Below are 14,086 nucleotides of genomic sequence, written 5' to 3' on the forward strand. Positions count from 1 at the left end.
AGTAGCTTAATGTTGCTTTAAAAGTTCTCCAGTTTGGCATGTGCTCCCATTTTAATCCTGCTAGAATGGGAGAGTGTATCCAAGTTTTGCTGTGATGCTTCTGAGAACTAGAGGAGGCCCGATGTGTCAACAACAAAGCGACCAGTTTTGATAATTGTTTCATAATATTATTTGCTTATGTTTCACATTCATAGTCAAAGGCCTAGGAAAGTATTAGCACATTCATTCTAGGTTCTTTTTAGAGAATGAAGATGCTTATTTAATCGTGAACTAAGAGCACTAAGAGGCAGCTATACTGCCAGAAAGGTGCAGGCCATGTAGTCATAAGGAATGACTTCAGGTCAGATCTGCAAGCAGTAGATGACACTGCACAACTTAAAAAAAAATCCTTTATGTTATCATGCAATACCCAATGGAATTTTTAAGCATTTGGATCCATAACCTCAGAATTAATGCCACACACCAAGGCAGGTCATCATGTATTTGATACATAAGTAATAAAGAATTCTGCAAATGAAGATTTATTTTGGCATTCTTTAATTGCTGGGTTAACTGAAATGGCTAAAGAAATAAAAAGTATGTACTATTTCACCTATTATTACTGCTATGAAATTTCTGTTTTTGTTTGATAGTGTTTATTTGAAATTATGTACCACAAATAAGACCAGAGGTAGAAAACAGCACATGAAATAACAAAACAGGAAAAGAAAAAAAAAGACAAAACAAGACCACACGTACTCACAAACTCTCCTGAACCAACTATGTTCAAGAATTAATAAGCTATATCCCTTACCCTTGTGCACTCACGAGGCTGCTAAAAGTCAAGCCTTCTGAGTTTTTACAATCTAAGTATGTTCTCGGCACCGAATAAGCTTTTTAAAAGCCAGTTTAAAGTCTTCATTGAAACTTGTGTAGAGCAGAGGGTTGATCAGAGAATTCACATAACCAAGCCAGGTCAAAAAATCAGCCACTTCGGAGGACACAGCATAGGTGCTCAGACCTACGATCAACTCTTTGATGAAGAATGGCAGCCAGGATAAGATGAATGCACCCAAAATCAGACCCAGGATTCGTGCTGCCTTGCGCTCCCTGGTGCTGGAGATTTGTTGGCGTTCTCCTGGGTAGTCTAGGTCATTGTCAAAGGGAGGAATCCTAATGGAGGTGTGGATCTTCTCAAACTCTGTGGTAGGGTCTGAGGTGGAGAAGTCAGACACACAGAACGTCTGTGTCAGTTTGCAACTGGCGAACGAATTTTGGCTATCTGTGCTTCTGTTGCTTAAATGCCGGCTTGAACCTCTTTTCTGGTAAAGGCTCTTGGCTGCATGGTAAATCCGGTAATAGAGAATCAGTATCAAAGTCAAGGGAATGTAGAATGCCCCAAGTGTGGAGTAGATGGTGTAGATGACGTGGTCGTGCCGGATGGTGCACTGACTGGGGGGCGGGCTGAGTCTGCGGTGGCTCCTCCAGAACAGAGGGGGCATGGAGATGAAGATGGAGATGGTCCAGACCGTGAGGATCATCAGCCCGGCCCTCTTGGCAGTCCTCTTCCTGGCGTACTCGATAGCATTGGTGATGGCCCAGTACCTGTCCAGGGCGATCACACAGAGATGAAGGATGGAGCAGGTGCAGCAGGTCATATCCACACTCAGCCACACCTCGCAGATGAAGTACCCCAGCTTCCAGCTGTCCATGACAATGTACATGATGCTCAAGGGCATGACAAGCACAGCCACCAGGAGATCCGTCACGGCTAGAGAACAGATCAGGTAGTTGGCAGGCTGGTGGAGCTTCTTGGTGGTGCAGATGGCCATGATCACGGCGGAGTTTAGCAGCATGGTCAGGGTGGTGATGATCACCAGAGTCACAGAAATGAGCATCTTCTCCGTAATGGTCTTGGGTCTCACAGCCACACTGGCTTCCGGGGTACAGTTAGTGATGTTCATTTTCCCCTGTTCTAATCTATGCTGTGGAGAAGCTGGTGGTTATTTGTTTCAGCTGAAAACTACGCAGACTTGAATGTCTTTCATTGGTAAAGACTCTGTAATTTCCTCAGCTGTGTTGTCTCTTGGGTTCCATTTTGTGTGGGTAAATAGAAAAACCACAGTACTGTATGCTATAGTCTGAATGAAAAAGCCATGTTCTTTCACCTGGAAGACAAATGACAGTATTTCAGTATTCATAAAACCTTTACATGTTTTTGATATATATTTTTTCTTCTCTGAATGTAAACTCCCTCTTTTTAAAAAATGGAAGTATAGTTAATATATAATATGTTATAAATGTACAATATGGTGATTCACAATTTTTAAAGGTTATACTCTATGTACAGTTATTAAAAAGTATTAGCTGTAGTCCCTGTGCTGTACAATATATCCATGCAGCATTTAAAAATTATTTATTTATTTATTTATTTTTGGCTGTCCTGGGTCTTCATTGCTGCATAGACTTTTTCCCTAGTTTTGGCAACCAGGGGCTACTTTCTAGTTGTAGGGCATGGGCTTTGCATTGCTGTGGCTTCTTGTGTTGCAGAGCACGGGGTCTAGGTGTGCGGGCATCTGTAGTTGTGGCTCCTGGGCTCTAGAGCACAGGCTCAGTAGTTGTGGTCATGGGCTTAGTTGCTCTGTGGCATGCAGGATCTTCCTGGACCAGGGATTGAACCAATGTCTCCTGCACTGGTAGGTGGATTCTTTACTGCTGAGCCACCGGGAAGCCCCCTGTAGCTTTTTTTCAAAAAGGATTAAAAAAAAAAAATGGACCATTTAAAAACTATTGAATTTGTTACAACATTGCTTCTGTTGTATGTTTTGGTTTTTTGGCCACAAATCATGTGGGATCTTACCTCCTTGACCAGGGATTAAACCCTCATCCCCTACATTGGAAGGCGAAGTCTTACCCTGGTCTGCCAGGGAAGTCCCTATCCTTGTAGCTTATCTTATATAATAGTAGTTTGTTTGGTATCTCTTAATCCTCTACATTGCCCCTCCTTTCTTCCTTCTCCCCACTGGTAACCACTAGTTCTCTATATCTGTGAGTCAGTTTCTTTTCTGTTATGTTCACCAATAAACTTCATCCCTATATTATTATTCAAATGCTACTTTTTTAAGTTCCCAAACTCTTTCTGAGGGCGACATTACAGAATTTTAAGTCTATCTTGCCACCCAGATGACTTTCTCATTTATCTTTATACATCTTTTCACACTTGGAACCATATAGTCACATAATACCATGCTTTAAAAATTCTGGGACAATTACCTTTAAAGAAAAAATATACTGTTTATAATAAGCATCTTTCAAACCAGATTTTAAGGTTTCACAGCAAATATTCAACTCCAGAGATATTTTAGTATCACAATGGGATTGTGCAATTTTGTCTAATTATTTCTGACATCTTACATATCCCACTGTGCGTTTCTTTGAAGAAAAGAGAGAAAAAAACATATAACATTCCTTTGATGTTTATGGCTAATTATTCTCAGAGTAATACAGTAAATCAGCTGTGAAACAGCATTATCACCAAGCCCAGAGATGTCTATATTTAAAAAGATGTGTTTACTTTTGGTTAACATTTGTGTTCTCTATTTATCTCTTTGTCTCTCTATCTGTCATCTGTCTACTGGATAACTGTCATTAAGCTGGGCAGTAAATAAGATAGTGACATTTATTGAATACATAGCTGTAAAGTTAAATATAAATTTGTATTCATGACAACAAGTCAATCAAAATCTGCATAGGAATATTCACAACTGATGACTACTGGTTAGAACAAAAATCAAATCCTCTGACATGACTCTATGACATTAGGTCCAAGAAAAACCAGTGTTTCAGCAGTTTTAAGAAGGGTTGAAGATTGATGTGGATTAGACCCAACAGACATAATGATTTTAGCAGAGGACGAGGGCAAGAGCCGGTAAAGAGTGATGGTGAAGGTCTTTGGATGAAGTGGGAGTTGAAAGGCAGAGAACAGGAATCTAAATCTCCAGCTTGGATAAGATTTAGCTCTAAATTTACCTTCTCCTGCATATAGCACAAAAACCAAGAAGAGAGGAAATGAGCATCATTTATATTTTAGATACAGAAAATAAAAGGAAATGATAATTTCACTAACAATCAAATGGGGCAATTATTCCTAAGATAGTCTGTATCTTCCTTTGGCATGTGGGATCTTAGTTTCCCTGACCAGGGATCAAACCCACGTCCCCTGCAGTGGGAGTGTGGGGTCTTAACCTCTGGACCACCAGGGAAGTCCATGGATGTGCTCGCTTTTAAATGTCTTGTGTTTCTCTAGTTCTTCCAGGGCACTTGTGCCATCAACAACTCCCTGGTTTTTGTAAATCAAATGTTTTCTTACCCACGGGTACCTTACCCTCTTTGTATAATGTTTAAATATGAATTTATATTTGAGACCAGGCTATAATACTGAAAGAGTATGGGCTCTGGAATTAGACAGACCCGGGTTCAGATCCCAGAGGAACCATCTACTAGCTGCTTAGGGAAACCTCTCTACATTTCTCCCAGTGTCCCATGTGTTAATCTCTACATTTTGACCCCTTCCTCTTAAATAAAATGAAATAAAATTGTTTTTTTTCTTCAAATATTTATCCTTAGATATGTGTTTCTTGGGTTCTTGAGGTTTGTGAGATAGACCAAGAAAAAGGCTTTTCCATTCCAATTATAAGATTGGGAGCATGAACAAGCAACAGAAAACTTTAGAAATTTCAATCTGATTACAGAGACAATTAGGAAATGCATTAATTTTGCAAGTGTGCAATAAAAAAGTCAAAACTAATTCAGCTTCATCAAACTTTTAAGAGATGCTCTATTTATCTGAGTTTCCATAAGTCCCAACTGTCATTTCTCTGGCAACACCATTTGTTCCTTATTTTGTAACTATTTATTTTTCAACCCCCTCTCCCCCCAGCAAACTATACATTTCTGGAGGGTAAGATCTATACCTCATTTCTTTTTAATTTTAAATTAAATTTAATTTCTAGTTAAGTGAGTAAAAACATAGTTTTCAGGGACTGCATTGTTAGCTCTTTTTTAAAAAAAAAATCGATTTAATTTTTAACTGAAGGATAATTGCTTTACAAAATTTTGTTATTTTCTGTCAAACCTCAACATGAACCAGCCATATATATATACATATATATATATATGCTTCTATATATATATCTCCCCTCTCTTTTGAACCTCCCTCCCATCTCACTCCCCATCCCAGTCTCTAGATTGATACAGAGCCCTGTTTGAGTTTCCTGAGCCATACAGCAAATTCCCATCGGCTATTTTACATATGGTAATTAAGTTTCCATGTTATTCTTTCCATACATCTCACCCTCTCCTCCCCTCTCCCCATGAACATAAGCCTATTCTCTATGTCTGTTTCTCCATTGCTGCCCTGCAAATAAATTCTTCATTAGAGCACAAGAAAAGCTCTCAAGGTGGAGGAGAACAAGGAGAGAGAATTCTATGCCACGACCATGTAAAGAAAATGTATTAAGTAAGACAGTGTGACCTAAATACTGGCTGGGCAATCTGGGTGACATCCATGGCCTTGACAAGAGGCGTTCAGGTGCAGAGATGGAGATGAAAGGCAGAATGCAGCAGTTTCAAGAGGAAATGGGAGGAGAGGAAATTGAGACATCCAATAAAAGCAATGTTTTCCAGAGTTTTACTGAAAAGGGGAGCAGAAAATTAAGGTGGTGACTGTGGAGGGAAATGTGGAGTCAGGGTTGCTCTCTCTTTAAGATGAGAGGTGTTTTTTTTAAACTGGGCTGTTTATAGTTTCCTTTACTGCTACACTCAATAACTTTTATACTGGGACAGGGAGTGTTTGTGGACTGAGTGGAATGTAAAAGAGGAAGCAGGAAAGCAGTCATGGAGGAGGTCGAGAGTCAGGGGGCCTGGGGACACGGGTAAGTAGCAATTTAAGAGATTACATTGGGGGTGGTGAAGAGGCTAGAGCCTTACTCAGGAAATGATCCAGCCTCAATTGTCTTGGCTTCCTTTACCTTCTTAAGAAAAATAACACCTGTTTTAGAATCACTACTAACTCCATCCTGGAGAAGGAAATGGCAACCCACTCCAGTATTCTTGCCTGGAAAATCCCATGGACTGCTGGGGACCAGCCCCAGCTGATCCAGGGTATTCGAAGGAGAGACGGCCTAGGCGACTATTTATGTGCTAATTAGAGATATAGAGAACAATAGAATGAGGATAGCTCAGTAGGAAAATTCAGTGGAGAAAAGAAGCTGAGTAGCTTGGTTTACGCGGGAGACCAATAAAACTTCAAGACAAGAAGTTTGCACCCACGTGAGCCATGCAGGCGCCCTCTCGAATAGCGGAAGGTGCCTCACCCTAGACACCTTCTCGAGTGGGTCTTAGAAGCCCAGGCATAATTAGTAAGCGTGGTGGGTTCCAGCGCCCAGATGGAGACTCAGCTGGAAGTTAAAGGGAAGAATGACATGGGGAGACCAGCGTTGGTGAACAAGGCCCGTAGCTTTATTTTTAACAGGGGCTTTTATACCTAAGTTACACATAGAGGATAATAGGGGATGCAAAGTCAGCAGTCTTTGATTCTTATCAAAACCAAGGTTTCTTTCCTGCAAATTTATCGTATACAAATGGTTTAGGTGATTTACATCATCTTCTGGCCAGAAGGCCTACTAACATTTTATGACTCTTGACAAGGACTTATCAACAAAAGACTTATTTTCTCTAAGAGTAATTATTTTAAGGTTTGGCACCATCTTCCAAAGATAAAATTGCATTCCTATAGGGCGGATGTGTAATGGGTTTACAACAAAGGAAAGAATTTATTACCTTAAGGGTCTAAAGTTACTAACACCAAGGCCACTACTTATTTTTTACTATATACCAACTATTAATTAATACACATTCAAGGATACAATTCAGGGGATGTGAAAACTTGGCAACAAGCATTGACTCATCAATGAAATCCTTTACTAGTCTTATTCTGACAGTTTCTAACTCTCTGAGAGGCTCTAAGCTATTTGAATATCTTAAGCTTCCCGTGCCTCTTGAGGCTGGGAGACTGTAAACAATCGTATGCATAGCTGCAGGAGTCCGGGTAAACTTGTCAGGCGAGTTAGAGAGCCATCTGAGGGGTTTGGATTTAAACACTCCTAATTGCCCAGGAACTTTATTAATTGGAGCTGTAAGTTAACTCTTTGACAGAGAGAGAGCGAGATGGTGGTAGGGGACAGCCCCCAGTAAAGTCAGAGGTGAGAGCACAAAGCAATAAAGTAGGCAGACTCTGGTTTTTTGGGGGAAAATGCTCGAGAATATCCGGGCGGACTCCTGAGGCTCGATCCCGCCTTTGCGTATGCCAAGCCTCCTTCCTCATGACCTTTGTCACGAGCAGAATGCCTCACCGGCTCCCGGCATCGGACAGAGCAGCCTGGTGGGCTATCGTCTATGGGGTTGCGAAGAGTCGGACACAACTGAGCAACTGAGGAGCAATCCATAGGAGGTAGTACGATTTCTAATTAGAACAGAGCTGGTTAAATAGCGTCTGAAAATCTATTAAGTAGCTTTAGCTTCACACCTAGTAGGGGAGGAGGGGCCATAGTAACCCTTAACCCAAAACACATTTTGCAGAACCAATGCAAATACTGATAGCAACATACCAAACTTGTATTAGTCTTCTGGAATGGAAAATTGACTGCAATAATCATAACTAAAAACAGACATATCAGGAGTTGATGCAGGAACATCTTGTGGGTGGTTTTGTAACTTTGTTTCTGCTCTAATCATGGCATTGAAAATACCAGTGCAGTATAAATCCATATCTATTAATAAATTATTTTTCATTAGAATTACCAATAGAAAAGAATTAGTCTATACCAACTGGCTCAGTGCATGATGCTCCCATTCCCATTTACCAAGATACCTCAGAGCCTCTGGTTTATATTATCCCAGTGATGGTCAGAGCACCAGGCACCAGATGAGGTTATGAGCATACTTAAATATTTTTTAATTTCACCATCTTATCTACTATCCTATTGGTTTTCATAACTATTAATAATTTACCATAAATACAGTAAAGTCACCTACATACAAACCTTCAAGTTGTGAACTTTCAAAGATGAGAACATGTGTTCACATATCCAGTCATGTAAGTTAGTTCACATATCTGTAAGTTACTGTACTGTAAGATTAAAAATGTTTAATGTTTATTAAAAATGTTTAATGTTTTATTTTTTGTGTTGGTTTTTTATGTAATATTTTTGTGACAAGTATTATAAAGCTATTACCTTATATAGTACCATGTAGCCAATTGTGTTAGTTGGGTACCTAGGTTAAGTCTGTTTGACTTATGGACAAATTGGACTTATGAACAAATTGGACTTATGAACATACTCTCAGAACAGAACTCATTTCATGTTGGGGACTTACTGTATTCTTTAATCTCTTCTTTGTTTTCATTTTGCCCAAGTTTTTCTGAGCTGTTTTAAAAATGTGTGCCAATTTCTTCTTTTCATTATTGCAGGAGTGGCAGCTTGCCCTCATATTAGTAATTTTATCTCCCTATTTGTTAAATCCACTTCCTCAGTCTTCATAAAGACTGTTCTTTGCCTGTCAAGGGAAAGAAAGGGTGACTAGCAGTGTGTTTCTCAATGTGACTTTTAGTGGGAGCAGAGGTAGATGTAGAACAGATACTAGAGTGTGGGGTTCTTCATTCCCATTTTCTTATTTGTTGACTGATTGAAATTGTGATTGGGACATGAAATGTGGTCATTATGAGGTTATTATATCATAATAACAGGACAATATTATCATTGTAAAAATTCAAACAAAACAGGACATATTTTCAGGAGATGTTTACATACTCTAGACACAAGTCTTCTGTCAGAACAACGTTTTGTGAACATTTTCTTCCACTCTGTGGTTTGCCTTTGTATTTAAAAAAAAGATTTTTTTTTTTTTGGCCACACCACTTGGCATGTGGGATCTTAAATTCCCTGACCAGGGATCAAACCTGTGTCCCCTGCAGGTTAGGAACCACAGACTCCTAACCACTGGACCACCAGGGAATTCCTTGTCTTTGTCTGAAGGCTTTCGATAAAGCAGAAAGCTTTAATTTTGAGAAAGGGTAAGTGATCCATGTTTTCTTTGTGATTAGAGCTTCTAAGAAGATTTTTTTTTTTTTTTATAATCTCAAAGTCACCAGGATACTTTTCTGTATCTTCTTTTAGAAGCTTAATAGTTTTAGGTTTTATGTTCATCTTAGGGGAGGTCACCCAGAGGGCATGACTGCCAGCTGACCCATGAGCTGGAACAGAGCAAAGGGAGGCTCCTCCATCCCTCTCCGGTCTTTAGAACATATGTTCTGCTCACAGTTCCCATGGTGGGAGCCGTTTTCAAGGATGCAGCCTTGAGAAATTAAAGTATTATTGAGATCATCTGGACAGTATATGTGGCTGCATCCAGTTAAGGCCTCTACATAAACTTTAAAGATTCTGGCAGATGGATGCAAAGATGTATTCATCTGGTGGCTGCTTAAGACTAGCCTCAGATACAGGTTCCCTTGCTCAGTTAGCCTCCCACCTACCCATCTGGAGTGGTCTGCCTCTTTCTTTGGTCTCTCTTTGCTTTCTACATTTGAGGGCCAATTTCAGATTTCACTCTGGAAATTTCTGAATTTGAAAACCAAAAAAATTAGGAGATTGGAGAAGTGGGTTTTGGGAAAGAGATGTCCGTGGGAGAAGTCCTGAGTTGGCTATTGACCTTTATGTGGGGGAAGGGTGACCTATGTATTAAATGCTCATGGTCCTCTGTGTGTGTCTGTGCACACCCTGGAACCCTGGCTTAGTGAGCTTGTTTGGGGAACTGTACGTGGTGCACTGCAGCAAAGAAGGGAACTGAAGGGCTGGCAGTGGGCTAGTCTCTAGTGCGGGCAGGTGGGAACTCGAGTTAGAAGTTGTAAGAAGAGCTGAGGTTGGAGAAGGATGTCCGTGGCTCTTCCAGCCTGTGGGCTGACAGACAAGGTGGGAGAGCAGGGTAAGAAGTTAGAGACCTTGGTGCACTAGTTTGCAAAGCTAGAAGGCCACAAGCTGTTGAGGATTAAGGTCTAAGTGGCGGAACAAAGCCTGACTGGGCTGCTAGGACGTGGAATCCCTGGGAAAGAGATTCAAATGAAGAAGAGGATGTTATGGTTGACAATTAAATGGATGAAATGCTCTGTGCTATTTGACCCCAAATGAAAAAAGAAAACAACACCACCAGAGAGTGGGTCAGCCCCCGATTCAGGAAACACAGCGAGAGAATGTACTCCTGCTGAGCTTACTGATAAAGCTGCCAAGTTCCAACAAAAGGCCAGGGAAAATATCCCCACCTGGTTGGTATGGCTGTGAGATCCAGGGAGTGATGGTGGTTCTCTGAACAGTCAGGAAGCGGAGAAAATGAGCAACGTGATCACATACCACCCCCCTGCCCCCAGCAGTGCCTGCATAGCACCTAGGGGTTCAGGGTACTTACTCCCTTACAGGTTGGATTATTCTATCCTGCAGGGAGACCTGGCCCATTGAAAGGGTTCTCCTTGGGCATGTGGATCTAGGCAGTAGGTAAGTAAATTATTAGGGAGTTTGGTAAAACAGGCCACCTACATCCCTGTCTTTGAGTCCCGAATGGGTCACATTCACTGCAGGAATGAAAGCCAAGATACCCCAGTCCGCCCCTAGCACCTGATATGAGATACTGATATCCATGCTAAACCTGGTCATAAAATAAGACAATTCATGATGTTGGGCAACTCATTGATTGGAGGAAACTGACAAATTCCAGATACAGGTTTGGGCTGCAAGAAAGCCCCGAGACAGGGCTTCCCTGGTGGCTTCATAGTAAAGAATCTGCCTGCTAATGTAGGAGACATGGATTCCATCCCTGATCTGAGAAGATTCCACCTGCCATGGAACAACTAAACCTGGGCTATAGCTATAGCACACTGTAGCTACTGAGCCTGTGCTCGTGAGCCTAGGAGCAGCCCATGTGTCTCAGCTTCTGAAGCCTGTGCGTCTGAGAGCCCGTGGTTCGCAACAAGAAAAGCCCGCACACTGCAGCTAGTAAGCAGCCCCCACTTCCAGCAACTAGAGAAAAGCCTGACCCAGCAGAGCCAAAAACAAACAAACAAATAAACAAATAAATAAAATTATTTAAAAAATAAAGTCTGGAGACAGAGAAGAAGGTCAGAAAGCCGAAAGGCTATCTTACTTAGCTGGCTGTGAAAGTTACCTAGTAAAAGTAACCTGTAAACGTGGTTTTACCTCCTTGCTGCCAGGACCCCATCTAAAAGGATAGACCAGCAACCCAATGCTCCACTGGCTGGCCTATGGAAAGCCTTAAAACCTGAACAGCAGTTCAGACCTGCCCCACCTGCCCCAACCAGCCCTGGTGCCCTGCCAGCTCCAGTAGAGGCCTCAGGGATACAGTCCTATTTGGAATGGTGCCTCACTCCCCAGGTATAGCATGCAGGCAAGATCATATCCAGATCAGGGCCACTAGAGGCTTCCTGTTCTGCTCACTATTCACCGGTCCCCCCAAAATGAACTAAAGGAGACAGTTCTAGTTGATACTGGAGCCAACTGTATTTTAGTATACATGGGCACCCTCAAAAGTTTTCTGGCACCACCTTGGCACCACTGATGGTGGCAGGGGGCAAACAGTTATAGTCAGGAAGTTCCCTTTGATGTTTCAAATTGGGTCTTCTCCCCACATCAATAAAATGGGCCCATTCCATTCCATTCATGACTGAAGCAGCTGAGTATGGAGCAGCACATTGATGATATAATGTTAATAATATATGAGGATTTGCCTTGCTGCAGGACACTCTGTAGACTTCTCTGGAACGTCTGAGAAGAGAATAGATCAATGAACTCACAGAAAATTCAAGACCCAGGCACTGCCATAAAATTTTTGGAAGCCATTTATTTGGGTAAAATGTATATTGTTCCAGAAACTTTGACTGATAATGTACAAACCTAGCCAATCCCTAAGAACATGAGAGGCATTCAAGTCTGCCTGGGGACTTGGGGGTTCTGGAGGACTTTTACTTCCCACCTGGCACAATGTGCCAACCCTTATAGTGCCTGATAAAGAAGGGCATGCATGGGACATGGCTTCTTAAAGTCCAAGCCACCATTGAGAAGGTAAAAATGAAAGTGAAGCTGCTTAAAAGTCTGGGTATGTCTCAAACAGACCTACCACTGGACTTAGACATGCATACAAGTCTGGAAGGTAGAGGCTCGGCACTGTGGCAAAGACAACAGAAGGAAAAATACCCCTAATATATTTGTCCCAGTTCTAAAAGGGGGAAGAAACCTGACATAGCTCCATAAACCAAGAGCTCCTAGCAATATATTTATTTCTCAGGTAGAATCTCTTAGCACACATGGTAAGAACTTCTATTCCTATCAAGGGGTGGGTTAGGATACTGTGTCCCTTCTCCCATAATCCTGCACCCCAGTCCGGCAGAAGTGACTCCTGCAAAGAAGGGTGCTGAGAAGAAGGGCTGGTCCACCATCAACGAGGTGGTGACCAGAGAATACACTATCAACATTCACAAGCACATCCATGGAATGGGTTCCAAGAACTGTACCCTTCAGGGCATTCAGAGAAATCCTGAAATTTGCCAAGAGGGAACCCCAGATGTATACACTGACACCAGGATCAGCAAAGCTGTCTGGACCAAAGGAAAAAGGAATGTCCAATGCTGGATCCATGTGCTTCCTGGGTGGCGCAGTGATAAAGAATCCGCCTGCTAATTCAGGAGATGCAACAGAGGTGGGTTCTATCCCTGGGTCGGGAAGATCCCCTGGAGGAGGGCATGGCAACCCATTCCAGTATTCTTGCCTGGGAAATCCCATGGACAGAGGAGCCTGGAGGGCTACAGTCCATGGGGTCACAAAGAGTTGGACAGGATTGAGCAACTGAACACACACACACACACACACACACACACACTTCTATCTATGTGCGGTTGTCCAGGAAACGTAATAAAGATTAACCAAACAAACTCTAAATGCTGGTGACCTGTGTACCTGTCACCGCTTTCAAGTCTCCAGACAGTTAATGTGAAGGAGAACTAACTGCTGATTGTCAAATAAAGTTATAGAAACACCTTTACATCTTAATTTTTCTTTTCTAATTGCAGCATAATAGGCTTGTATGTCTTAAAGCAGTTCCCAATTATAGGATTGTTTGGAGAGCATTTCCTAAATACCATGCCTGGGCGCCTTCTTCCCAGTCCCTGGAATTTCTGAATATTTGGACAGGGCCTAGGCAGGTAGGTGTTCTAAGGTGGTTTTGAAGTGCAACCTGGCTTGAGAGTGACTATTTTGGTAGTTGGGACATTGAGGGTTTAATGTTAATGCTTTTACATGCATGTTTTGTTAATTCTAAGATAAATATTTTTCCAGAAACTGGAAAAAAGAAAGGGGAATTATTTTTTCCCCTAAAATATGGGATGTTTAGTTATTTCAGCCCTTTTTGTGGGACAGACTTCCTTTGCCCTTTGAAATGCTTTGGTGCCTTTGTCCAAAAACACAGTTGACTCTGTATGTGTCAGTCTGTTTAAGACTCTGTCTTCTGGTCCACTGATCTACATTTGTGCCAATATAACAGTATCTATACTACTTTAGATTTACAGAAATCTTCAGATCAGGTGGTATGAGGCCAACTTTTTTCTTTTTTTCAAGATAGTTTGGACTATTCTAGGTTCTATGATTTTCCACACAAATTTTAGAATCAAATTGTAAATTTCTAAAAAACCCTGCTGGAATTTTAGTTGTGATTGTATAGAAATTATAGACTAATTTAAGGAGAATTTAAATTTATCAACATTGTATGTCCTCCAGTCTGTGAAGAAAATAGCATTCTCCATTTATTTTGATATTTAATTTCTTTTGTATTAGTTGTAATTTTCAATATAGAGGTTTGCACATATTTAACTTGATCTCTATGTATTTTAATATGTTTTTATAAATAGTATTTGTAATTCAATTTCCATTTTTATTGCTTATATAGAGAAACACAATGAATTTTTGGATGTTAATTTTGAATCTGTTATCTT

At 41.2% G+C, this 14,086-nt stretch overlaps 1 protein-coding gene across 1 annotated transcript in view; it reads right to left on the reverse strand.

Annotated features, from left to right (window-relative positions):
• Window positions 1–513: 513 nt before the first annotated feature.
• The window catches only part of HTR1E (5-hydroxytryptamine receptor 1E), a 92,369-nt gene continuing 78,796 nt past the window's right edge, over window positions 514–14,086 (reverse strand). The window contains exon 2 of the mRNA XM_070377140.1: window positions 514–2,147. Coding sequence (XP_070233241.1) covers window positions 846–1,943 — 1,098 coding nt within the window. The 5' untranslated portion in view covers window positions 1,944–2,147 and the 3' untranslated portion in view covers window positions 514–845. The remainder of the gene's footprint in view (window positions 2,148–14,086) is intronic.

The sequence above is a fragment of the Bos mutus genome, chromosome 9 (genome assembly GCF_027580195.1).
Source record: "Bos mutus isolate GX-2022 chromosome 9, NWIPB_WYAK_1.1, whole genome shotgun sequence".
Lineage (NCBI taxonomy): Eukaryota > Metazoa > Chordata > Mammalia > Artiodactyla > Bovidae > Bos > Bos mutus.